At 46.8% G+C, this 27,055-nt stretch overlaps 1 protein-coding gene across 1 annotated transcript; it reads left to right on the plus strand.

The window, feature by feature from the left end:
* Positions 1–655: 655 nt before the first annotated feature.
* Milr1 (mast cell immunoglobulin like receptor 1) lies at positions 656–15,854 on the plus strand. The gene is made up of 7 exons (XM_059269781.1): positions 656–816; positions 1,064–1,105; positions 4,185–4,454; positions 9,257–9,373; positions 12,997–13,092; positions 14,640–14,708; positions 15,483–15,854. Exons 1-7 carry the CDS (start codon positions 711–713, stop codon positions 15,533–15,535), a joined length of 753 nt encoding a protein of 250 aa, XP_059125764.1. The 5' UTR covers positions 656–710; the 3' UTR covers positions 15,536–15,854.
* The last annotated feature ends 11,201 nt before the right edge of the window (positions 15,855–27,055 follow it).

Consider the following 27,055-nt stretch of genomic DNA (forward strand, 5'->3'; position numbering starts at 1 on the left):
ACCAGGTCCATATTCAGGATTCCCAGAGTATGGCACCAAATTACATTAGTCAGAGGCTTACAAAGGCACACCCCACAATGCCACGTACTTCCCACCTTCCTCCAATCAGGGGCAAGCATACATCCTGGAGTACTTCCTGCTTAGTACCTCCAGTCTACATGTGATCAAGCACATCCTGTGCAGATGGGGTAACCAAGCTTGTTTCCAGAAGTGAAAACCTGAAAGTTATCTGTCCTTGGGCAAGTGGGGCTCACACGTTAGAGGCATTTTTGTTTTATAGATCCCTTAAGCACAATGATTTAAACTTTTTTTTTTTTTTTTCTGGAGCTGAGGACCGAACCCAGGGCCTTGCGCTTGCTAGGCAAGCGCTCTACCACTGAGCTAACTCCCCAACCCCTGATTTAAACTTAAAACATAATTTTAGCTATCACAGTGGGGGGGGGGACAGGGAGGGGATGGGGGGGATGGGGGGAGACACACGGGGGATGGGGACGGACAAAAGAACTGTTGTCACAGAACAGGTCCAAGAGAGGAAGGAGGGGCTTTCAGTCAGAGTAGCTGCTGAGCGCCTGTCCCAGTAACAAGAGGGCCAGTTGAACCAGCTAGTCACGAGTCAAGTTGTGTAAACTTGTCTAAACCCCCTCACTTCCTGCACGGGTTCTGGAAGAGGGATCTTGAAGCCACACCCCCTCTGCAGTAGCAGTACCAGGATGGGTGACAGAGGCTCCCCCGTGTGCCCCTCTCTCTTCTCATTCAAGGGAGTGAGGAGCTGGCTGGACAAACTGTTACTCTGGGCTATTTTTCTTTCTACTGCACGTAAGCCTGATTCCGTATTTTAAGAACTGACTCTCAGGCCAGGAGTAGCGGTTCACACTCAGAGGCAGGGGTATCTCTGGGAGTTTGAAGCCAGCCTAATCTACATAGAGAGTTCCAGGCCAGCCAGAGCTACATAGTGAGACCCTGTCTCCAAAAAACAAAGACAAAAACCAAACAGACAAAAATCAGCTCTCTAAAACATCGTATGGAAATGCGCTCCTTCTAATCTTCCCCTTTTCTCTTTCAGTTCAAAACGCTGCAGTGGATTACGAGAGGAAGAAAACAGAAGGTAAGTTTCATTTCCTAAAAGGATGTTCGTCGGAACGGCGGGAGAGCTGGCTTTGAATGTGAGCGTTCCTTTACGGGCATTTCTGTGGTTTTAGATCAGCAACCAAGAGCAAAGGCTTCCGTTATCTGCCAGGAAGGAGATGAGCTGAGTTTAGAGGGGAATTGTAGATTTTTTTTTTCCTCCCACTTGAAACTCGGCGACAACATCTTGAGACGGTTTTACCATGAAAAACTTCCAACTCCCTCTGCTGTCTTTTGTTTGTTTGTTTGTTTTTAGCTAGAAAATCCTCACATGATCACTGTAAATTTTATTATTTATTTACTTTTGAGGCTGAGTCTCACGTAGCTCAGGCTGGCCTCAGACTCCATTATGTAGCTAAGGCTGGACTAGAACTCCTAAGCCTTCTCAAGGGAAGGACAGCTCAGGACCCACCAAGACCAAGATCTCAACACAAAGGAGATGTATTTGCCCCAGAGGGACAAAGGCTGGAAATAACAGACAACGGACGAGGGGGAAGAGAAGAGGAATAAGGGAGGGGGAAGGCACTTGCCCTGGAGGACAAAGGACTGCCTCTGGACTGAGAGGAGACAGACGTGGCCCATAGGCAAATGGCGCTTTACAACGGGAAAGGAAGAAACGCCATGTTGGGACGAGTTGGTTTGTTTTGATTGGGCATATTAATTAGAGTGACTAGGAGGAGGCTTTTGATTAATGGACTTCGATGCTTTGATAGGAGGAAGTGACCCAAAAAACGCCTTGGTGGCTAGCTTTAGGAATGTAAGGGAACGGGAAATTGGGAAGAAGGGCAAAAGGCAAAACCTGTTGGCACCACGTTCACCATGCTCGGGCCTGCTGGGCCTTCACTTTCTGCCTCTTCCTCTCAAGTGCGGGGTCACAGGTGCCTGCCACCATGCCCACTCGAACACATCATAAATTCAAGCAACTGGTGCTATGCATGGGAGGAACTCCACGGTGGAGTCGGGGCACTTGGTCGCTGAGTTGCCTGGCACGCTGCTCACCAGCTGGCAGCCTGGGCACTCAAACCGATCATTTTTGAGTTTGATTTCTTTCATCTGGGAGGTGGGAATGCTGCAGTACACATTCCCTACACAGTATGTGGCAAACAGCACTCCTTCAGTGCGTGCTAACCACGGGAGATTGAAAGTGCCTGGCACAGCCCCAGCCCTGCCTCCTCTCTACCCAGAAGCAGCCAGTCACAGCAATTGGGTTGTTTGGGCTTTTTGTTTTGTTTTTGTTTCCATGGATTGTTTGTGATAGGAGCTTGCTATATAGACTAGCGCTCTCTGTGTAGCCCAGGCTATGCTGAACTCATAGGAATCCTCCTGCTTCAACCTCTTAAGCGCTGAGTGTGATTGAGCACACACTGCAGAAGCCTAGATGGATATGTCTGTGTCTGTCTACGATGTCAGGATTTATTGAACAGCAATAAATTCACAAGCTGTGTTGGTTCTGTTAACTGTAATTTTCCAAGTCGTCCTGATTTCCCTTGATAGATGGCAGTTAGTAAACACGGCTTCTTCTATTCCAATTTTAAATTTAATATTAACGCTCAGACCACACATTACACATCTTACAGTCAACATACACATGAAGAACTGGAAAATATGTATATGGCACACGTCTTTAATCCCAGCACCCCGGAGGCAGAGACAGGCTTATCTCTTGAGTTTGAGGCCAACCTGGTCTACAGAGCAAGTTCCAGGACAGCCAGGGATATATGGAGAAACCCTGTCTCAAAAAAAAATGTGTGTGCGCGTGTGTGTGTGTGTGTGTGTGTGTGTGTGTGTGTGTGTGTGTGTGTACATGTTACAGACTGGCCATCAAAGTCACAGCAGACAGAGTTCAAGGAATTCTAAGAGGCTTCACTGAAAGCAGAGTTTGGTGTAGCCCAGGCTGGCCTAGAACTCACTATGCAGCAGAGACTGACCTTGAATTCTTGACCCTTCTGCCTCTATCCCCCAAATGCTGAACTTACAGCTGTGATGACAACAGAGGAGAGACAGACCCTGGGGGACCTGGGGGGGCTGGGGGACCTGGAGGATCTGGGGGGACCTGGGGGACCTGGAGGATCTGGGGGGACCTGGGAAAGCCTGGGGGAGCCTGGCAAGAGAGCAGAAAACGATTTGTAGTGGGTAATTTAATGGAAAAATTCATAGCTGGGGTGGGGGGAGGCTGTCCCTGGTTTATGGGAAACGTACTCCATGATAAGAACATTCGGCAGTTCTTACCTGAAAAGCATTACAAACGGGAATTGAAAGCTCTTGTCAAAGCCAAACAAAAACATAGAGACAGCTGTGCCATAAAGGGATCTTTATCCCGAGAAAAGCAAAGAAGACCGAAATTGGAACATGGGTGTGCAGACTGGGTGGCCTCTGGCACACCTGAAGGACAGAAAGAAAGATTGGCATTGGCTGGGGAAACAAAGCTGTCGTGGGGTGTTTGTTTCTGTCTTGATAAAAGGAGGTGTTCGTGTGACCAAATATCAAGACAAGAAGCCACTGAAGGCAAGAAGGGTCAACCTGGGCTCACAGCTCAAGGGGAGATTATTGCCCATGATGGCTGGGAAGTCATGGTGGCAGGGGCCTGAGGTGGTGGGTCACACAGCATCCACAGACAGGAAGCACAGAGAGAGAGATGCTCAGCTCATGGTCTCCTTGGCTTCTTTTTATTCAGTGTGGGATGGATCACATCACCCGCATTCAGAGTGAGTCTTTCCACCCCAGTTAGCCCAATCTAGAAACTTCCTCACAGACATCCCAGAGGCAGTCTCCTAGGTGGTCCTACAGCTTGACACTATTAACCCCCACTTCTCCTGTAGCCCAGCCTGCCTTTGAACTCCCTGCATAGCTAAGGATGGCCTCGAACTCCTGGTCCTTCTTGCCTCCATCTCCCACGAGCTGGAATTACAGGCATGAGCTACCGTGCCTGACTTACGCTGTGCCCAGGATGGAACCCAGGGCTTTGTGCAGGCCAGCCAAACACTCCACTGCCCAAAGCCGCACTCCCAGCCCCATCCAGCGGTTTTAATGAAGACTGCCATGTCATTTTGTTTTTCCAGACTTGCCTCCTCCAAATCTAAACTCAAGTACGAATATGGTCAGGATGGGCCAAAATGTATCTCTGTCCTGCTCCAGCAAGAACACATCAGTGGATATCACCTATTCATTATTTTTGGGTACGAAACACATAGAAACCAAGAAAAGAAGAGAGGAAACCGTCATTTTCCACCTGAAGATCTCCAACGCCAATGAAATAGGCCCTTACAAATGCAAAACCAATGTTTCTAACCTGCAGAAATATAGTCAGGAACTCAACTTCACGATTGCCAGTAAGTGCCTCCTGCCATACAGTGGTGATGGGGGGTGGGGGGAGGGGGGCTGAAGGGAGTCTCTCTGGTGCTATGGAGGGCTCTTGGCAGTTCAAAACAAGAGTGTGGAAAGGGACTGGAGACGTGGCTCATCAGTTTAGAACACTTGCTGTGGGCTTTCTTCCCTTTTTTAAAAACTCTGTCTGGGCCCTCAGTCTAAAGGATGGTGCTCCCACATTGGAGAGGGTCTTCCCCCGCTCAGCTAATCCTCTATGGAAGTGCTTCGCTGATCTCCTAATCCCTCCTTCCTCTAACCAAGATTAGCCGGCTCATCGATCTTCTTCCCATGAAGCTTGAAGCTCCACAAGCCAGCACCCTTCCCGGTCAGCCACGCCTCATGTGTTCTGTTTTTCTCTCTGTTACCTTCCCATGCCATGCTTCTCTTAGCCCGGCACCAGCAGCCTCATCTGTGGTGACCTTGATAATGAGTCCCCAGAGAGTGAGAGAAGGATCTAAACACATCGCGTCTGCAGTCTTGTCAAACTTACAAAGAACCACTGGTTCTCCAGGTCTACCGGCATGGAGGCCACGAGCCATACGTATCCATGCAAAATTAAATTCACGCTAATCAAAATGATAGTAAAAAGAATTCTAGGGCCAGAAAGATGGCTCAGCGGGGTAAAGACGCTTGCCGCACAGGTCTGAGTTTGATCCTTGGAGCTCACATAAAGGTGGAAGGAGAGAGCTGATTCCACAGAGCTGTTCTCTACCTCCACATACATGCTGTGGTATGTACACCAACGCATGTTTGCTTGAACGTGCATGTGAGTACGTGCACACACACACAATTAATAAATACGTTCTAAAAAATTCAATACCACAGTGCTGGGCATACCTTCAACTGGCCCAACATTTGGGAGGCAGAGGCAGGTAGATCTCTGAGTTCAAGGCCATCCTGCTCTATATAGCTAGTTCCAGACTAGCCAGGGCTACATGCTGAGACACTGTCATAAAATTAAAAACAAAACAAAACAAACAAACAAACAAAAACCCCTCAATGCCACAGTCTTGTCACCTGTCTAGTATTCAAGAGTCACAGGTAACTGGTGACTGCCATGTTGGTCAACATAGAACATGTCCCCCACTACAGAAAGTTTTGTTGGATGAAAATACAGGTCAATGGCTCTAAATTTTAGGGTGCAAATGTCATAATCCAATACAGCAGGGCGTACTTTCCCCAGAAGTAGGCTCAGAAGACCAGTGTGTTTTGTTGCCTTGACAAACACTCTAAAGAAGAGAGGTCTTATTTGGGTTCCCAGATCCCAGCGACACAGTCATCATGACAGGGACAGTTACAGAGGAGTGGGCAGTGGACAGTCACATTTCGACCACATACGGGAAGGAGAGTGGGGGGGGGGGGCATCCTGGTTCTCAGTTTTCTTTCTTTTATTTTTAAATTTTAGTGATTATTACCTTTTTTTTAAGACACAGTCTCATTATGTAGCTTTGGCTAGCCCGGAATTCACTATGTTGAGGAGGGTGGCCTCAGACTCACAGAGATTCATCCACCTGCCTCTGCCTCTGCTAGGGTTAAAGGCCTGTGCCCCCAGGCCGCTTTCTCTTTCTTATGCAACCTGGGACTTCTCCCATGGGATGATAGCACCCACACTTCGGGTGCATCTGTCCACGTCAATCAACCTAATCTCTATAATCCCTCATGACTTGCCCAGAAACCCGAGTCCTAGGGGATTCTGGAGCTGATCAAGTCCACACCACTCTTAGCCAGCACAACTAGAGGTACGGGTTTTTACAGGCGTTCCATGCTGTGGCTCCGGGTAGGAGGCAGCAGCCTGGGCAAAAACTACATGGCGACTGTGGCTGTCATAGAAATGAGTGGGAGGAACACAGACAGACACAGAGCTGGAATGTGGTGCACACTAACTAAACAGAGTCCTCTACCCTACATGGTAAGGCTGCCAGATGGACATGCTCCGCACATAAACTTCCTGTGGTTTGTTCAAGTGGCGCTTTGTCCCGTCAAACTGTTTGATGGCTTATAAAACACGGTCATCTTCAGTGAAGTCTCTATCGATTGCTCACTTGGTGCTATTGTTTGTTGCAAGCTATGGTGCTTCTAGGACACCAGTGATACCTAAGACAGGGTCCTGTCCCAAGCCCCATCAGGACCGATGGTTGGAGCCATAAACACAGGTTCCTTAATCAGGGCTTCCCTTATCAGCTAAGGCTGGAGAACCTGGACGCACCACACCCTGACTTGTATTGATTGGTTCCCGCCCTCGTGGAGCCTCTGGTTGTGGCTCACAGCTGTGCTGGCTGTTTTAAAGGAAACTGGCACAGAGTGGAGGAAGAAAGGTAAGGCCTGGAGGAGGGCCCACCTAGGTGAGGTAGGAGGGCCTGTCCAAGGGGCTAGGAGAATGAGAAAGAGAATGTGGGGAGACTGGGAAAAGAGAGCTGTGGTTGAAGTCCTTGGCATGTTCAGAGCTCCAGCTTGGGGTGGGAACTGGGCTGGTTGAAGGTCAAAGAAGGAGCGTGTGAGGCCAGGGGACACTTCAGACCCAGGGCGTCAAGTTTGAGCAGTGGGAGATGGAGAGGTGGGGAGGTGGGGGAGGCATGGGGCTCTGCAGTCAGTCTATTTGTCAGACTGTGGCCTTGGGCATTTCCTTCTGCCTTTGGAAGCAGCCTCACTCATGTAGCCTAGGCTGGCTCTATACTCACTTATGTAACCAAGGATGACTCCTATGGACTACACAGAGAGACCCTGTCTCAAAGAGCATAAATAAATAAGTTAATTAATAAAGCTAAAGAAACCTATAAAAAAACAAACTGTAGAAAAAAAAAGAGCAGAATTTGACAGCAACCCGAGCTCTGTATTTCCTGTTTTGAGCTGGCCTCGAGTCGATTTAGCAGGGCCACTTCTGCTTTTCGGAGGAAGTAAAAGTACTTGTACAACTGACTTCTATAAATGGAAACACAGAGAAGCATGACACTTTCGGGGTGAGAATAAAGCCAGCTCTCCACTGCATACTCGGAACTGGACCGCTGACAAAATCATACTCATGGCTCATGGTGGAGCTGATTGCCCCCGTCCAATCCCTGGGACCCACATGGTGGAAAGAATCAACTCCCATAAGTTGTCTTTTAGCTTCTACATGCATGCCATAAATGTGCTTATGTATACATATTAAATAAATTTTTGATTGCAGTCTTTTTTTTGTTTTTCGAGACAGGGTTTCTCTGTAGCTTTGGTGCCTGTCCTGGACTAGCTCTGTAGACCAGGCTGGCCTTGAACTCACAGAGATCCACCTGCCTCTGCCTCCCGAGTGCTGGGATTACAGGCGTGCGCCACCACCACCTGGCGATTGTAGTCATTCTTAAGAACAAACAAATTGGCTAGGTTGTGGTGGCTCACGCCTTTAATCCCAGCACTCAGGAGGCAGAGGCAGGTGGATCTCTGTGAGTTCGAGGCCTGCCTGGTCTACAGAGTGAGGTCCAGGACAGTCAGGGCTACACAGAGAAACCCTGTCTTGAAAAACCAAAAACAGAATAGACAAATAGCCAGGTATGTTACACACCCCTGTAGTCCCAGCGTTTGGGAATTGGAAGCAGGAGGATCAGGAGCATAAAAGCTAGCCTCAGCTACCTAATAAGTTCAAGAAAAGAAACAATAGACCACGAAGTCGGAACATCAGTTCTCTGAAGCCAAGAGGCAGCCTTGCTCCACCCTCCAGCTTCTCAGCACTTGGCTTGTGCGGTACTGCAGGCGCTCAGTCAGGTTCGCTGTTCGTCTGGCTCCCAGCTATGTGTGTGGCTCCTCAGCAGGTCATTCGCCTTGAGGCCAATGAGCTGGAGTAAGGGGTTGATCTGTGTGCATGGAGGGAGTACCCGGTATGCTTGACTATTGTTTGAGTACCCACTTTCATCCTTCTAGACCGGGCAACTGCCCTAGTCAACCAGTTGGAAACAGATCTAAACCGATTCTATTTAGTTTACTCTGTGTGTATGCGGGCATGTGCTTGTGGCACTAAGTGATGAGTGTGTTCTCTGCTTCCACAATGTGGGTTCCAAGGACCGGACTCAGGCTTCCGTTGCAGCACTTTACCCTGCTGAGCCATCTTGCCAGCCCCAGACCAGTCTGCAGCTCCATGCTGCAACTTCCCTCACAGCTCACTCACCTCCCTGAGTTCCTTCGACAGACTGCACTTACCTCCAGAAAGTGCAGCGGCCTCTGCACTGATGCACCTCCTGTTTGGGCCTCTTGCTTCCAAATGCAGGGTCCCTGGGGGAGGGTACACACAAGATGGAATTGATTCCCCGATCAAGGGCAGAAACGGGTATGGCGGGTATGGCGGGTATGAGACCTGACTCCTGCTGTTCCTAGTGTTCCCAGCCCTGCCTTCCACCTCCGAGGTCCCAACAGCCCACACAGCCATAGCTGCAGCCATGTTAGACTTCACGTTTTCTTGGAGACATTGGGCCTTTCGTATTTCTCCCCTTCTTTGTTTGGTTTTGGTTTTGGTGTTTTGGTTTTGCTTTGTTTTGTTAATTTGTTCGGTTTCAGTTTTGGGGAGAGAAAATCCCCATGTAGCCCAGGAAACTCATGATCCCACTTCAGCCTCCTGGTTACAAATATATCCTACCTCACCTAGCTTTTTTCTTTCTCTTTTCTCCTGACTAGGTCTGTAGGCTGGCTGGCCTTGAAATTCTGATAATCCTCCTGCCTCAGCTTGTTGAGTGCTGAGATGACGTTGTTTGGTCTCGCATGTCACAGCCACTGGTGACCCATGAACACTGTTTTCTTACAGAAGAAGACAGCCGTCCTTCCCGTCTGCTGCCACGGCTGCTCCCGGGGCTGCTTCTGGGGCTACTGGTCATAATCATCACAGTTCTGGTTTTTTTGATTCAACCAAAATGCAAAAAAGGTAGGTTCTCCTTGGTGTGTTCCTGGGAGGTTCAGACTCAGCAGGGCAGAAGGGGAAGGGACCAGAGTCAGAGACGGGGTGGGGCTGGAGAGATGGCTCAGCAGTTAAGAGCACTGGGTTCCCAGCACCCAGTGGTGCTGAACAATCACTTGGAACTCCAGTTTGAGGGGCTCTGACGCTCTCTTCTGACCTTGGTGGGCACCACTTGGCACACACAAGGTGCATATCCATACATGCAGGCAAAACACTCATACACATGACATTTTTAAAAATTGGAAACAAATGCTTAAAGAAAAAGAAATGGAGTGGGGAGACTATGGTCTTCTGATCTCAGGCAGTGAGCGGGGTTGGCTTGGTTAGTACGTGGATAGAAGAAATGGAGTAGGGAGAAAATGAAGAGGAGGAGGAGGAGGGTTCAATCCCCAGGACCCATATGATGGAAGGGGAAAACTGACTCTGGAGCATTGTCCTTTGACCTCCACAGTGCTGTGTGGCACGCACATACCCACACACTAACAAGTAACTAAATGTAATTTTAAAAATTTCAAAAGCAGGGCTGGTGAGATGGCTCAGTGGTTAAGAGCACTGGCTGCTCTTCCAGAGGACCTGGGTTCAATTCCCAGCACCCACATGGCAGTTTACAACTGTCTGTAACTCCAGTTCTAGGAGATCTGACATCTTCATACAGACATACATGCAAGCAAAACACCAATGCACACAAAATAAGAATATATAAATCATTAAAAAAAAAATTTCAAAAGAGATGAGAAGCCGGGCAGTGGTGGCGCACACCTTTAATCCCAGCACTCAGGAGGCAGAGGCAGGCAGATCTCTGGATTTGAGGCTAGCCTGGTCTACAGAGTGAGCTCCAGGGCAGCCAGGGCTACACAGAGAAACCCTGTCTTGAAAAAACAAACAAAAATAAGAGATGAGAAATGAAGGGGTGAGCAGACAGACTTCATGAGGATCACAGGGCACGGCCTTCGAGTTCTCTGTGAAGCCATTTTGATGGAGGTTGTCTGGAGAGCCAGCCTCACATGGACACAGGTTACACACACAGCCCTGTGCCCCTAATCCCCATGACTGAATTAGAATTCTGTAGCTACCATCCCAAAATTATTAATAATATTGGTACTTTTATTTATTTATTTATTTTAGAGATTTATTTATTATGTATACAGTGTTCTGCCTGCTTATATCCCTGCAGGCCAGACGAGGGCACCAGATCTCATTACAGGTGGTTGTGAGCCACCATGTGGTTGCTGGGAACTGAACTCAGGACCTCTGGAAGAGCAGTCGGTGCTCCTAACCCCTGAGCCATCTCTCTAGCCCCTCTGCTTTTGTTTTTTGATTGGATCTTGCTATATATCCCTGGTTGGCTCTGAACTCACAATGATGCTCCTGTCTCAGCTAGGGAATGTTGGGCTTACAGGTGTGTACCACCACTCCCAGTTTATATATATATATATATATATATATATATATATATATATATATATATATATATATATATATATATTTGAGACTGGGTCTCTTGTAGCATAGGATGGCCTCAAACTCACCATGACTTCTGATCCTCTGCCTTCCCACTCCCAGTGCTGGGATTACAAGCACATGCCCTTCATCCAACTTACTTGGCAGTAGGGATGAACCCAGGGCTTCTTGCGTGCTAGACAAGCACTCTACCCACTGAACCACACCCCCAGCCTGTCTTCATAAAATTATGCTAAAATATACACGCAATGAAATTTTTCAATTTTACCCCCCCCCCTTTATTTTACGGTATGAGGCCCTGTCATGGACTCAACAAGAGCTCTACATGGAATCCCACCCTTGGCTCCCAGTCCAGCTTGTTCATATGCACGTTAGTGACCTTTAGTCTGTACTCCGTGTGAGACCAGCAGTAGCCCCACACCTTTGTCGGCTTCCCAGGCTGAAACCCAGTGCCCTGGGATAATTCCTCATGCTGTCCCCCTGCCCGGTAGCTGTTTGCTCTGCCCGGCAGTCACGGTTCTGCTTTCTGTCTCCACAGACCTAACTATTCTAGGGTTCCATTCCAGTGGACTCCGGCAGCAGTTGTCTGTCTTGTTTTATTTTGTGACCGGGTCTCCTGTATCCCAGGCTGGCCTCAAACTCACCACGCAGTTGAGGGTAGCCTTGAACTTCTGGTCCTCCTGAGTGGGTGGATTGCAGGGGTGTAGAATGAGCACAGGCCTTCCTGCTTGCTAGGCAAGGACTCTACCAACTGTGCCACATCCCCAGGGGCTGCGCTTTGGTGCTTGGCTTCCTGTGCATATCAGAATGTCTTCCCTTTTTCGGCGGGGGAACACTCTGATCTGGATGCATACCTAATGTTTCCCCAGCCCTCCACCCCATGCTTCTGGCTATTGTAAACAGTGCTACTGTGTGCGTGGGTGTGCATGGATGCATATCACTGTTTATAGCAAGAGGCTCCTGAAGTTCACTGTGTATCATATAGTTGGTCCAGAGCAGAAACCCCTCAACGGGTGGGGCCTTCTGTTTCTCAGCTTACCTTCAGGAAGCTTGGTGTGTGAAGTTGGATGGGAACATGTCTCTCTCTTCCCATCTGATGCTCGGCAGCAACAAGAGACCCATCACCATCCAGCTAGAAGCCTTTCCCTATTTACCTCTAAGCCCTTCTCTGGTAGAGATTTCAAAGTGGCCCTTTGACTGGGCACACGTGTGGAGAAATATCTAGACTTGCACAAAATAGCATTTGTGTCTCAGCACAGAAGGCTCCAAGCCGAGGGCTGTTGGGTTCCTGGTGTTTGTGTCTCTGGGCCTCAGTATTCTGGCCTGTGGAATGGGACTGTGGAGAGCCTGTGTGAATTAGTGAGACTCATTCATAGATGTCAGGCCCCTGTGCCTCCCTCCATCTCTACACGGACAAAGGTCACAGAGGGCAGGCACTCCATTGATACAGCAGTTGAAAAGCAACTAGGACACAGTAGAGTGGTACAGTCGTCCCTGCTTAGCTTGCACAAGGCCCAGGGTAGGCTCCAGGACAAACCCACCCCTAAAAGCCCTTGAAATAGATGCCCTACTTAACACAGCCCCTCAGACACCTCAGGAACATCTCCCTTTTCTACAGTCAGAACCGCCCTGAGTTTTCTGTCAAAGTGGCTTCAAGATTTGCACACGCCATTAATCCCAGCACTCAGGAGGCAGAGGCAGGCAGATCTCTGAGTTCAAGGCCAGCTTGGTCTATAAAGAGTTCCAGGACAACCAGGGCTACACAGAGGAACCCTGTCTCAAAAAATTTCTGCTGGCCTAGAACTTAGTTGTGTTCCTCATCTCTTGAAGACGACTCAAGGCTTCCTACCAACTATTCCTTTCAAGAAGGAAAGAAAATGTGTCTATTTCCAATACAGTATGTATGCTAAGACCTCACAGGGCCTGGTCAGGAGGCCCCTGGATCAGAGGGGTGGGTGTCATATACAAATTTGTGATTGTTTCCCTCATTACTTGAGGCTAACACTAAGACATGTCACTTAGAATCATGGGAGAGTCAGCCCCTTGGGAGAGAAGACAGGAAAAACATATCTAAATTGGTTCGAAGTGAAGACTCTGTGACTTTTTTGTTTTGTTTTGTTTTTTGGCAGGAAATGCTCAGAGAGAGAGTAAGTCCAAGGATTCTGGAGATGCATCCATGCAAAGTGGGCTGTATGCAAATGTCTGTGAACCTCAAACTCAAACAGGTTAGGGGCTTTGCTGGCTCTTTTGATGAGTTTGGTTGGTTGGTTTGGGGTGACTGTATACATACATACATACATACATATATACATACATACATACATATTATATATATGTATACACACACACACACACACACACACACACACACACACACGGTATGGTGCTGGAACTTGAATCCAAGGTGTAACACATGCTGGACAAGTACTTTACACAGTGCTCATTATTTAAAAAAAAAAAAAATTTAAAGATTCTCCAGAGACTTCAGTTAAAAAAAAAAAAAAAAAAAAAGGGAAGCCAAGTAACAGTATCCCATCTCCCTCCCACCTCCCTTCCATCTCCCATCTTACTCACCAGGGTCATTCTATCCTTTGATTTTTTTTTTTACTTAACATACTTTAAAGATAACTTTATATTAACTTGGGAAGATCAATGCTGTATCCCAAAGTTTTTCATGATCATATTTTTTTGTTGTTTGTTTTTTTGAGACAGGGTTCCTCTGTGTAGCCCTGGCTGTCCTGGAACTCACTCTATAGACCAGGCTGGCCTTGAACTCACAGAGATCTACCTGCCTCTGCCTCCTGAGTGCTGGGACTAAAGGCGTGCGCCACCACCGCCCGGCTTATGATCATCTTTTAAAAAAAGATTTTGTTGTTCATTTGTTCTGTTTTGAGACAGAGTCTTGCTATGTAGCCCAAATGGCTTCAAACTTGTAATCCTCCTGCCTCAGACTCTTGAGCGATGGGATCACAGACATGTGATACTATGTCCAATAAGTTGTTCTTTAAAAATATCTATTTTAATAACAAATAAAACTATATGTATTTATCATGTGCAACGTGGTTATTTGGGAACAAGGTTTTTCTTTGCTTACTTGTTTTTTTATTAGCAACTAGTCTAGGCTGGCTTTGAACTCACTATGTTGCCCAGGATGACCTTAAACTCATAACAATCCTCCTGCTTCATCCGCCCACGTCCTAGGATTACAAATGTGACTTATATTGTGTGTCACCCTTGCCCAGAGGCCATGATAACCTTTTCTGTATCTATTTTAGTCTGCACGCTGCAGAAGCGAGAACATCTCAGTTTTGTTTGCTTGCTTACTTGCTTTGTGCAATGCTTGGGATCAAGCCCAGGGCTCCACACATGCCAGCCAAGTGCTGGAGAGAACATGAATCTGCTCCCTTAGCAGTTTTCAAGATTGTAGTATTTAGTGATTAGCTGGAGTCGCCATACCGTATAATATTTAGTCGCTTCTCATACCAGACATTGCATGTTGGATGCTTCGGGGTGGAAGGGCTTGGCTAAGGGGCTCTGTCCCAGCCAGCTCCACAGAGCCCCGGCCACACTCTGAGCACTGTGCAAGGCCTGGCACACCAGCACCAGCTCCCAGTCTTGCCAAGCAGGAGCCTGGATCAGACTTGAAGTAACAGAAATCCATTTCCACACCCCCAAAGGGAAAGAGCTCTCCCCAGGCCCTAGTCTACCACCCTCACACGGTCAGAGGATCCAAGAACTGGCCCAGTAACACTATGCATTGTTTTTTGCCCAGAGGCAGGAGAACCCCAGGAGCTACACTATATCACTCCAGTCTTCAAGGAGGTGGCACCCAGGGAACAAGGTGAGTCATGATGGGGACAAGAGATGCTGCTGGAACGAGACAAGAGTCCCTGCGACACCACTGTGAGCAGGGCCTTTGTATCTAAGGATGGGGTGTGGGGACCCTAGGTTCCCAGCAACTCCACGGTAACCAACCACAGCTCCCACAAATATGTCAAATGGAGAGATGGGAGGAGGAAAAGACAAGGGGGGACTGTCCTCTAAATACTTCCAAGACAGGCTGGAGAGACAGCTTGGCATTTACGAGCGCGCACTGTGCTTCCAGAGGACCTGAGTCCACTTCCCACACTTACGTCCTGTGGCCCACAACCACTTGTGCTCCTATGCACAAACACCCCTCACACACACAAAATTCAAATCAAATCAAGTCAAAAAAACTCCCAAGAAGAGGATTCAGGTTCACTACTAAAACATTTTCAGGAGGAAATTGGGGGCTGGGGAGATGGCCCTGGGGCCAAGCACACTTGCCTGCACTTTGCATGAGGACCTGAGTTTGGATCCCAGCTCTCATGCAAAAAGCTGGGCACAGCTGTGCTGGGGCCTGTGACCCCAGTGCTGAGATGAGACTGCTGGGGCCCACTGGCAGTCTGAGGACAACGTGGGGTCAGCTCTCTCCTTCCACCCTTTGGGACCCTGGGGTAGAACTAAAGTCACCAAGCTTGGTGGCAAGTGGTGTTACCCACTGAGCCCATCCACCTGAAATGGGGGTTCCTTTGAGAGTTTGTCTGAACTCATGGCTGGAGGTTACTGAGTTATCTTCCCTTTTCCATTTCAGAAGGCTGTGTGGGCAATCCAGCTGATTACATCTATTCTGAGCTCACCTACTAAAGTGTGAAGAAACTGACTGCATCCCCGTGTAAAAGACTTTCTAGTAAGCTGATGTGTATGGAGAAACAGCAAATTCACCTGGTGCTTCAAAGTTTCACCCGAGGCTGGGGCAGGAGGATCCTGAATTCAAGGCCAGCTGGGACTACAAAGCAAGACCCCATCTTAAAACACAAAACCAAAAATATTTAACCTGGTCGCCTAAGATGAATTTGTATTTTTCACATCTGAACACTATTCCTTTGACTAATTTGGGCCTCTAATCTTGTCATCAAAGTAGCCAGACTTGATAATAGTTATAAAATATTTGGTTTTGTGGGCATCCATCGTTCTCACTTTCCAAAACGGCGGTGGTGGCGCACGCCTTTAGTCCCAGCACTTGGGAGGCAGAGGCAGGCAGATCTCTGTGAGTTCGAGGCCAGCCTGGGCTACCAAGTGAGTTCCAGGAAAGGCACAAAGCTACACAGAGAAACCCTGTCTCGAAAAACCAAAAAAAAAAAAAAAAAAGAATCATCTTGGGGCTGAAGAGGTGGCAATAATAGTTATAAAATATTTGGTTTTGTGGGCATCCATCGTTCTCACTTTCCAACACCATTTAAAAGGAATTATCTTGGGGCTGAGGAGGTGGCTGAAGAGAACCACATACTGCTCTTTCAAGGGACAGGAGTTTGATTCCCAGTATCCACATCCCACGACTCATAGTTGCCAATAACTTTGTTTCCAGAGGATCCATCGCCCTCTTCTGGCATCTGCAGGCACTGCACTCATGTGCACAGACACACACCTAAACACTTAATTAAAAATTAATAGTCCACAGCCATAGCACCCTGAACTTGCCCAATCTCATCTAAAAATAATAAAATTTTTAAAAGTTAAATCTTAGACAAAAGAGCTGTTTGTGAGTGGTTCATGAAGGCATTATAATGATCATCTTTTGTATCCCCTTGTCTCCATGCCTGCCAAAGGTTCAAATGCAAAAACGAAGTATGGCCAGGTGTGGCGGCGCACATCTTTAATTCTCGCACTCAGGAGACAGAGGCAGATGGATTTCTGTGAGTTCCAGGACAGCCAGAGGCTACACAGTGAGACACACACACACACACACACACACACACACACACAAAACAAAAACAAAAACAAAAAAAACCCCACAACAAATAAACACCACCACAAAGCCTAATCCATGTCTAAGTCTAAATATGGGTGACCTTGAAAATGGGTCTGAGGGGCTGGGGAGACGGTTTATCAGGAAAGAGTGCTTACTCCACAAGTGTGAGGACCTTTTTCAAATCCCCAACACCCATGTAAAAACCTGGGTGTGGCTACACACACCTGTGACCTCTGCAGTATAGGGGAGCAGACTTCTGCGTGTGTGAGTATGTGTGTGTGCGAGATTATATGGCTGCAAAAAGCTGTCAGTACTGGTATTGAAGAAATCGGGTGGCTCCTATCCCCAAGTCAGGCAGCTCACAACTCCCTGTAATCTCAATTGCAGGGGATCTGACACTCTCTCTGTACTCTTTAGTCCCCTGCACTCACGTGTGCATATTTCCTCACACAGATACCCAGATATACCTAATTAAAAAGAAAACAAATCTTGTTAGTATTGATTTTCTTTCTTTCTTCTTCTTCCTTTTTTGTTTTGTTTGTTTTGTTTTTCTCTGTGTAGCTTTAGCTGTCCTGGAACTCACTCTGTAGACCAGGCTGGCCTCGAACCCAGAGATCTACCTGTCTCTGCCTCCCGTGCTGGGATTAAAGGCGTGTGCCACCACTGCCCGGCTAGTATTGATTCTCACTGTAACACAAACACACTAAAGTATCTTCCTCATGCCCACACTATAGGTACAAAGGGCGGATCCCCAGCAAGGGTAGGAAATCAGCTTTGCCTATTGGGAGGGATCGAGGGACCTAAGAATGCTCAGGTCTCAGCTGTGCATCCAGAGGTGCATTCTTCGCCGCCAGGTGTGCCTTTCTGTCCTTCAGTGTCACACCACACTTTGATGGTATCCCAGGCTTGTTCTCCCTACAGCCCCCTCTGGCTAGAGAAGTGAGGTGGTCTGTAAACGGAGCTGAGGAGGCCTCTGGCTTGCCCAGCTTGCCCTTAATTGCCTCTCCTTTCCTCCTCTTCTAATGCCGGTGACAGAGGCCAAGCAAGTGTACAACTGGGATAATTACCGCTGCTTCAAGTCTTTCAAGTGATGGAACCACTGAGTAACAAGTGCTTCACTTTCCCCCCAGGGAGAGCCTTGGTACCTGTGGAGCCCAGAAGCCAACACACACCAAGTGTCCTCACTGCCCACTGGTCACTGGATATTGAGTCTTTGCTGCCTTCGCTCCACAGGAGCAATTCCACTCCCCAAAGATGCCTTCTAGAGCTTTCTGCCCTGTCTTACCCTGGATGAGATCTGAAAGTAGGGTGTGGGATACTGGCTTCTGTGTTTATTATGTGCACTGGAGGTGGTCCCGGAAAGAAAGTGTGAGGGAAAGTCAGTACAAAGCTGAACCATAGAGCTGGGCGGTGGTGGCACACGCCTTTAATCCGAGGACTGGGAGGCAGAGGCAGGCGGATCTCTGGGAGTTCGAGGCCAGCCTGGGCTACAGAGTGAGTTCCAGGACAGGCTCCAAAGCTACACAGAGAGACCCTGTCTCGAAGGGGGAAAAAAAAAAAAAGACTCAGAATGAAGCAAGAAAAAGACCCAGCATACATTTGTGGCAGGAATATTGGAGTGTGCTTGGCTCTGGTGGCATCCTGCCAAGCAGTGAGTATTTCAGTTGCTCCCACACCTGGTGGTTACTCCAATCACTTCATTGAAGTGTTATCTGCCAGGTTTCCCTACTACAATATTTTGTGGCTAGGAACTCTGAATTGAAACCTGAGACTTGGTTCTCTCCATCTTTATTGGGGTTCTGGGGATTGAACTCAGAGGACCTCAGGCTTGTGAGGCAAGCTCTTTACCCGCTGAGCTATCCCTCTGCTCCTGAAATTATGTAACTACACTCTTTATCAGTTTGGAATATGGCATTATTTATATCTCTTATCATTTCTATCTCTGTGGAATCATGGATCGCTATTTCATCGATAAGTCATAATCCATCACTAGTGCGATTTATTATCATGTCCAAGCTGCCCTAGATTGGCAAGCAAGGTCTCCTCTGAGCTTGATTCTCTTCTTGTGACGTGTTACCTGGCACAACAGTATGTCCTGGGTTCATCTTGTACTTGTCACGGAGCGATTTTCCAGGGAGCCCTGTATTTAGAAATCAGGTCTGGGTTCTAGCTTTGTTCCTTGCTTTTTTCTTAGAGACCCTTTCAAAGCCCAAATCTCGCCGGGTGGTGGTGGTGCACACCTTTAATCCCAGCACTCAGGAGGCAGAGCCAGGCAGATCTCTGTGAGTTCGAGGCCAGCCTGGGCTACAGAGCGAGATCCAGGACAGGCACCAAAACTACACAGAGAAACCTGGTCTCGAAAAAAATCACAAAAAAAAAAAAAAAAAAGAAAGAAAAAGAAAAAAGGAAGGGAAAAAAAAAGCCCAGATCTCAGGGATAGATTCATGTACATTTGTGCTTGTGTCTTGAGGGATGACTTATCCCTAGCAGGCTTGAGGGCCAGCTGGCCCAAACCAATAAAAAAGATACTTTCTGAGAGCCAACCTGGGTCTGCCTAAGGGCCTTAGCAACAGCAGCTGAGACATGATCTGGAGATGATCTGGACCAATGAGAGGCAACCATGTCACACCAGCAGATGCATATTCGTCAGACCTTCCCCCAGGGTGGGGTAGGGGGTAGATAAGGCTTTCCTCTTCCTGAATAAACTGAGCTTGTTTCAACTTTCTCCCAGAGTCTGTGTGGTTTGACTCCGCATCTGCTTGGCCTCCTCCCCCAAAGAGAACAGCACAGGACCCTGCCACAGTGTCTACTTTTCCCACTCTGATATATAGGTCCCCAGCAGTGACATGTGGCCCACAGCTTACTGTAAGCCCAGTTCCAGGGAATCCAACTTCTTCCGGCTTCTGATGGTTCCTGTAAATGCTATGTATAAACTCACTTGGGTTCAGATAATAACACAAATAAATATACGAAAATATGGGGGGTGGTGGTGCACGCCTTTAATCCCAGCACTCTGTGAATTCGAGGCCAGCCTGGTCTACAGAGTGAGTTCCAGCACAGCCAAGGCTACACAGAGAAACCCTGTCTAGAAAAATAAATAAATAAATAAATAAATAAATAAATAAATAAATAAATAAATAAATAGAAAGAAAGAAAGGAAAAAGAAAAAAGAAAGAAAGAAGAGAAAGAAGGGCTGGAGAGAAGGCTCAGAGGTTAAGAGCACTGGCTGCTCTTCCAGAGATCCTGAGTTCAATTCCCAGCACCCACATGGTGGCTCACAACCATCTGTAATGGGACCTGGTGCCCTTTCCTGGCATGCAGGCATACATGCAGGCAGAGCACTCAGACCTAAAAAAAAGTGCATAAATAAATAAAATGAATTTTAAAAAAGAAAAGAAAAAAGGAAATTGCTGGCATTCTGGCACCCCTTGGTGACCCGCGCTGTGTCCTGACTAAATCCTCCTTTAAGGAAACGCCCCCCTTCTTCTTCCTCGCCCCTTCCTCCCTTCCCTGCCATGAGGTGTGCATGCCTCTGCTTTCCCTCTTTTCCTCTCTCCCTCTTTTCTTCTCTTCCTCTCTCTGTCTCTATCTCTCTATAATAAACTCTTTCCACATGGATTCTATGCCTGGGCCACGCTGCCCGCCGCGTCTGCATGGCATGTCTGCCTCACCCGCCACGGGGCACCTTGGTCCAACCCGCCAAGGCCTGCGTGCTGTATCATCACAAAAATAAAAATACAAAATAAATACATAAAAAATTTTTTAAATCAGTGTAGCATTTAGTTACAGAAATCCTGGGCTACCCTGGTTCAGTGGGTAAAGGCACTTTTCTAGCTTGATTTCAGTCCCCAGGACCCACATAGTAGAAAGAGACAACTCCTACAAGTTGTCCTCTGAACTTTACACATGTACCAGGAAATGTGTATGTGTACACACACACACACACACACACACACACACACACAAACAATAAGTAAGTAAATGCAATTTTAATTTTTTTTGTTTTGTTTTGTTTTTTTGTTTTTCGAGACAGGGTTTCTCTGTGTAGCTTTGCGCCTTTTTCCTGGAACTCACTCTGTAGCCCAGGCTGGCCTCGAACTCACAGAGATCTGCCTGCCTCTGCCTCCCGAGTGCTGAGATTAAAGGCATGCGCCACCACTGCCCGGCTAAATGCAATTTTAAAAATAGACACCGGGCGGTGGTGGCGCACGCCTTTAATCCCAGGGTTCGGGAGGCAGAGGCAGGCGGATCTCTGTGAGTTGGAGGCCAGCCTGGGCTACAGAGTGAGTTCCAGGAAAGGTGTAAAACTACACAGAGAAACCCTGTCTTGGAAAAAAAAAAATTAAAAATAAAGACATCCAAATATAGGAGAAAGTATTCTTTCAAAAAGGAAAAGGTTGTAATTAAGTTCAAGGTCGCACAGTTGGTGACTAGCAGGGCCAGGGCATGCTGGCCAAGGTTTAAATAAACTCGAACACAATTTACACTTCCCTGAGTTCTGTTCTCCCCCACCCACAGTTTTCCCCACAAACTGCACCTAGAAGTGGGAGCTCCAGGGGGCAACTTCATGAAAGACTCAACCAACAGGACGGACAGTAACGGAAGGGAATCGACCACTCTCGGCTTTCAGAAGGAAGGACTCGAAACACTCGTGAACATGTGGGGTCCTCTCCAAAACTGAGCAAAGATGGTTATCTAAAGGACCTGCGAGTTGAAGCCGGCTGTGAGGGTGCACACCTGTGATCCCTCAAAAACCTCCCAAACCAGGCGGTTCAGCATTAGCGTCCAAGTTCCCACAGAACAGCTCACCAAGCTCTAAGCCCAAAGTTCCAAACACGTCCACAATCTTCCCCAAAATGACACGGTCAGGTCTGTCACAGCCGTACCTCAATCACTCTCTGGCATCAGCGTCTGCCCAGGTTAGTTTTCTGTTGCTGTGATAAAACGCTGACCAGACAACTCGGGGTGTGTTTGACCTGCAGGTTAACCCTCCGGTCCGCCATCACGGAGGGAAGCCAGGACGGGAGCTCACGGTAGATAGAGACCGAAGCACACGGAAAAACGCTGCTTCCTGGTAAGCTTGCTCAGCCTGCTCTTCTACACAGCCCAGGACCACCTGCCCAGGGTGGCACCACCCACAGTGTGCTGGGCCCTTCCACAGCAATCACTAATCAAGAAAATACCCTGCAAGCTGGGCGGTGGCCTGTGTAGCACTTGGCAAAGCAGAGGCAGACAAATCTCTGTGAGTTCAAGGCCAGCCTGGTCTACAGAGTGAGTTCCAGGACACCAGGGCTACACAGAGAAACCTTGTCTGGAAAACAACAACAAAAGACAGTAAAAGAAGGACAGTGCTCTTTAGACTTGTCCACAGGCCAGTCCAATGGAGGCAGCTCAACTAACGTTCCATTTTGTTTGTCAAATCGATGAAAACTAACCAGCATATCTTTTTTTGGTTCCCAGCTGTTTCTCATGCAAAAACAGTGTTTTGTTTTGTTTTTTATTTGTTTTGATGTGTATTTGTGTGTGCCTGATGGTCTGCATGTGCCCCAAAGCATGCAGATGCCTGACGAGGCCAGAAGTGGGTGTTGGATCTCCTGAAACTGAAGTTACAGGAGTGAGCTACCTGATGTGGGTTGCTGGGAACTGAACCCAGGTCCTCTGTGAAGGGCTCTCATCCTCTGCACAGCCAGACTGTGTGTGAGGAAGCTTGGGACTACACTGTCCCCTCTCGACAACTGACAAGACGAAGCAGTTCTTTGGCGGCAGCTGCTTATCTTGCCAGGGAAAATCTGAAGCCATGTCCATGGTGACCAGTGATGCAGGCTGGGACACTGTCAACACAGCTCCAGGTTCTCTGACCAAACGCTAAACCCGAAGGCTGGTTGGACCAGCAATTTTTATTTCTCTCTCTCTCTCTCTCTCTCTCTCTCTCTCTCTCTCTCTCTCTCTCTCTGACACAAGGTCTATGTAGTCCCTGGTGCTCTCCTGGAATTATGTAGACCAGGTTGGCCTTGAACTCACAGAGATCTGCTTGCCTCTGTGCCTCTGAGTGCTGGGAACTGAATTGATGACCATATGTGCTCTAGGCAGGCACTTTACCACTGATCTATGTCCCCCTCCTCCCCCTTCTTCCCCACAGGTTTTTTCTGTGTAGTCCTGGCTGTCCTGGAACTCACTCTGTAGACTAGGCTGGCCTCTAACTCAGGGATTCCCCTGCCTCTGCCTCCCAAGTGCTGGGATTATAGGCGTGCACCACCACTGCCTGGCCACAGTTTCTACTTTATTTATTTATAGTCTACTATCCAGTATATAGTAGACTGTATGCTGAATTCCACCTGCCGATCAACTGTCTGCATGATCAATTTTATTCCATGTATCTTGGTCTTCTGTTGTTGCTGGGGTTCCAACATGGTTAGCCCCTTACCAAACTCAGGCTGAAATTTAATCCCATTGTAATATATTTTGACAGAGAAAACAAAATCTGACTATAGTATTCAGAGGTGGGCCTCTGGATGGTGACTAGATTAAAGAAGGCCATCAGGGTGGAGCCCTCATGATTGGATCCTGGTGACGTTTTGAGAAGAGAGAATGGGACCACAGCACACACACAACCTGTCTCCCAACATTTGATGCCTTGAGCCAGCAAGATATATATTATCGGATGTAGCCCCTGGACACCAGGCCATACAGATGAGCCAAATAAACCTCGTAAGAAAAAGAAAAGGAAAGGAAAGAAAAAGGAAAGAAAAGAGGCTGGTGAGATGACTCACTGGGTAAAAGCTTTTGGCATGCCTGAGTTCATTCAATCCCTGGAATCCAAGATGGAGTATATACATGTACTCACACACAAAATAATAAAAATTCAAGATAACTTTGTTGCATAAATCCTAATTGGTCTTATAATAAAAACCTCGAGCCAGATGTTGGGGTAAATGCTGAAAGATCAGAGGAACAAGCCACGTCTCACCTCCCCAACTCCTCAGCCGAAAGGGGAAGGAAGATTCTGTCTCCACGAATCCTGAGACTGAGTGCCCCTGAGTCCTCAGCTGAAAGGGGGACTGAATTCCTGTCTCCTCACGCCTTATATGCCTTTCTCTGCCCAGCCATATCACTTCCTGTCTCAACCTTCCTAGTGCTGGGATTAATGGTGTGTGTGCTTCCCAAACACTGGGAGCAAAGACATGAGATCTCAAGTGCTGGGATTAAAGGTGTATGCCATGACAGCCTGGCTCTGTTTCTCTTTTAAACTGAATTAATCTTGTGTAGTCCCGGGTGGCTTTGAACTCACAGAGATCCAGACGGCCTCTGAGGTACAGGCCCAGCCCAGGATGATTAGTGAAAAGCAAGTCCATACATTTTGCCCATAAATTTCAGTGTTGAGAAAGAGAAACAGCTCCAGATGGGCAGGAGCTGGTTTTGCTAGGAATGGACTTATCACTGCAGGGATGTGCTAGGTTAGCCTGTGGCTGAGGCTGCACGGAGACCTGTCAGCTAGAAAAAGAAATCTCTGTCCCCTTGTGAACTTACCAGAAGGTCTCTGCTTGGCACATGACCTGATGAGTGATGTTCCGTGAGACTTCCTGTTTTCAACTCCCGTTTCCCCAGCGGCCCCTTTCGTATTTGTTTAGTGGCAAAACATCTGTAGTTGCTGGTTTATAGTACTTATAAAAAGTAGATGAATGTACTGTCAGATACACATGCCCAAGTCCATTTGTTCTTTTCCCTCTGCATGTCTTCATCAGTATTGTTACCTTTCTGCTACCATTGATGGCAAATTGAAAAAGCAAGAAAACAGCCAGGCAGTGGTGGCACACACCTTTAATCCCAACACTCGGGAGGCAGAGGCAGGCAGATCTCTGTGAGTTCGAGGCCAGCCTGGGCTACAGAGTGAGTTCCAGGAAAGGTGCCAAGCTACACAGAGAAACCCTGTCTTGAAAAAAAAAAAAAGGAAAGAAAGAAAGAAAAAGAAAGAAATCTAGACTAGAACGGAGGGCCAGGGTGTAGCTCAGCTGGTGGACTGACTGTCGTGACATTGACAAACTAGGTGCTGTGGCACATGCCTATAATCCCAGCACTGAAGAGGCAGGAAAATCAGAAGATCTCATGTTTTTGCTCCCAGTGTTTGGGAAGCACACACACCATTAATCCCAGCACTAGGAAGGTTGAGACAGGAAGTGATATGGCCCGGCAGAGAAAGGCATATAAGGCGTGAGGAGACAGGAATTCAGTCCCCCTTTCAGCTGAGGACTCAGGGGCATTCAGACATTGGATAGTAGCACAGCTGGTAAGTGCTTGTTAGGCAACACGTTGTTGGGGGCTATTTTTATTAATTTATTATTTTTATTTTATGTGCATTGGTGTTTTGCCTGCATGTATGTCTGTGTGAGGGTGAAGAGTTTGGGAAATTAAAATATGTGCACCATACCATAGATACATATTAAAGATTTCAGTGGACAATTGCTTTAAGTTCTGAAAAGGCTGATTCTATAATTACACATTTATTAGAAATTATGGCCATTATGGGAATAACTGTACAAATTAAGACTAATAATACTCCAGCATATGTCTCCAGTAAAATGAAACAGTTTTTTGCATATTATAACATAAAGCATATTGCAGATATATCTCATAATCCTACAGGACAATAGTTATAGAAAGATATAATCACACTTTAAAAGATATGCTTAGTAAAAAAGAAAGGGATAATAAAGACACCCCCCACCAGACAGATTACACAATGCTTTATTAACTTTAAATTTTCTAAATGCTAATGAGAAAGGAACAACAGCTATGGAGAGACATTGGATAGTATAAGAAAACTGCTGAATTAAATCAGCCTGTATATTTTAAAGACGTGTTGACCTCAGAATGGGAACCAGGATATGTGTTAAGATAGGGAAGAGGTTTTGTTTTTGTTTCCACAGGAGAAGAGCTATGGATACCATCAAGACTGATAAAGATTAGATTTGAACAGGAGAGAACTCTTGATTAGGAGAGGCAATAGTTCATCAAACAGCATGGCCATTCAATCTAAACTAACTTGTAACAAATGCCTTTCATTTGATTAGGCATGAAAACAAATTATTAAAAGATAATACTTTTTTGGGGGCTGGAGAGATGGCTCAGAGGTTAAGAGCACTGACTGCTCTTACAGAGGTCCTGAGTTCAATTCCCAGCAACCACATGGTGGCTCACAACCATCTGTAATGAGATCTGGTGCCCTCTTCTGGCCTGCAGACATACATGCAGGCAGAACATTGTATACATAATAAATAAATCTTTAAAAAAAAAAAAAAAGATAATACTTTTTCTGTTTCCAAAAAACATTTTGCCTTAAAAAGGATATAACTAGCCAAAAAAGGAACTCCCCAGAGTTAGGGTTGGGGTAAGGTTTTATTTTTGTTTTTCCAGGAGAATAAAAGCACTCGACTAAGAAATCTGAAGACCACTGGACAAATGAGACATCTGAAGAAGATGGATGAATCATCAAGAGAAAAATGTTCCAAGAAAAAGAGTAAATTGGCCAAATGGTATAGCATATCTCTAGCAGGGTAGAATTTCATAAATCTTCCCAAATGCTTGTTTTTGCTGCTCTGTACAAACATAAAAGGCAAATGGTCTTTTTGTGGTCTCAATTCAATTAAAAATTAAAGCTGGCTTTGGAGTTGGAGCATGGCTCTCTCCTTCCCTAAACCCAAGCATACTTGTTAAAGGAAAATCCAAAATCTAGCTGGGCGGTGGTGGTGCACGCCTTTAATCCCAGCACTTGGGAGGCAGAGCCAGGCGTATCTCTGTGAGTTCGGGGCCAGCCTGGGCTACAGAGCGAGTTCCAGGACAGGCACCAAAACTACACAGAGAAACCCTGTCTCAAAAAAAAAAAAAAAAAAAAAAAAAAAAAAAAGAAGGAAAATCCAAAATCTCTGTCTAATGTCTGAAGAGCCTCCTGGTATGGGACAGAAGAAACTCAAAATTAAGGGACTATTCTATTGCTCTTAATCTCATAATCCTTTGGTTTTGACTCTTTAAAAATTTTCTTAAGGTATAAATATTATCTCAAAATCTATAAGATTATTTTATAAACATAAACTATCTGTTGTGATATTAGTAGTCATATAGAGTACTAACTAATTCTAGAAATAAGTTTCATTTAGTTTCCTGTACATGTTTTTGGGTTTGAGTCTGAAGCAGGTAACTAGGAATTAAGTTTGTATACCTCAGATATTCTTAATAGATTGTGGTCCTCTAACCTTGCAGAGATCTGCTATATATGGCATTTAAAATGATTAAGTTTTCTATAGTGAACCATGACCATTCCTAACAGTGACCGTTGAGGTCTCCAAAAACATGATGAGGCTCTGCAATGACAGATCCACCTGGACTGTGATAACACCATTAAACTGACAAACAACATCCAC

This window comes from Peromyscus eremicus, chromosome 8a (genome assembly GCF_949786415.1).
Source record: "Peromyscus eremicus chromosome 8a, PerEre_H2_v1, whole genome shotgun sequence".
Lineage (NCBI taxonomy): Eukaryota > Metazoa > Chordata > Mammalia > Rodentia > Cricetidae > Peromyscus > Peromyscus eremicus.

What these genes read in the sequence shown, in the direction of transcription:
- Milr1 (XM_059269781.1), top strand. Translation starts at nt 711, where the DNA reads ATGGGTGACAGAGGCTCCCCCGTGTGCCCCTCTCTCTTCTCATTCAAG. An exon ending in TGAACCTCAAACTCAAACAG is followed by an intron (nt 13,093 to 14,639) that starts GTTAGGGGCTTT and finishes TTTTTTGCCCAG; the next exon opens with AGGCAGGAGAACCCCAGGAG. An exon ending in GGTGGCACCCAGGGAACAAG is followed by an intron (nt 14,709 to 15,482) that starts GTGAGTCATGAT and finishes TTTCCATTTCAG; the next exon opens with AAGGCTGTGTGGGCAATCCA.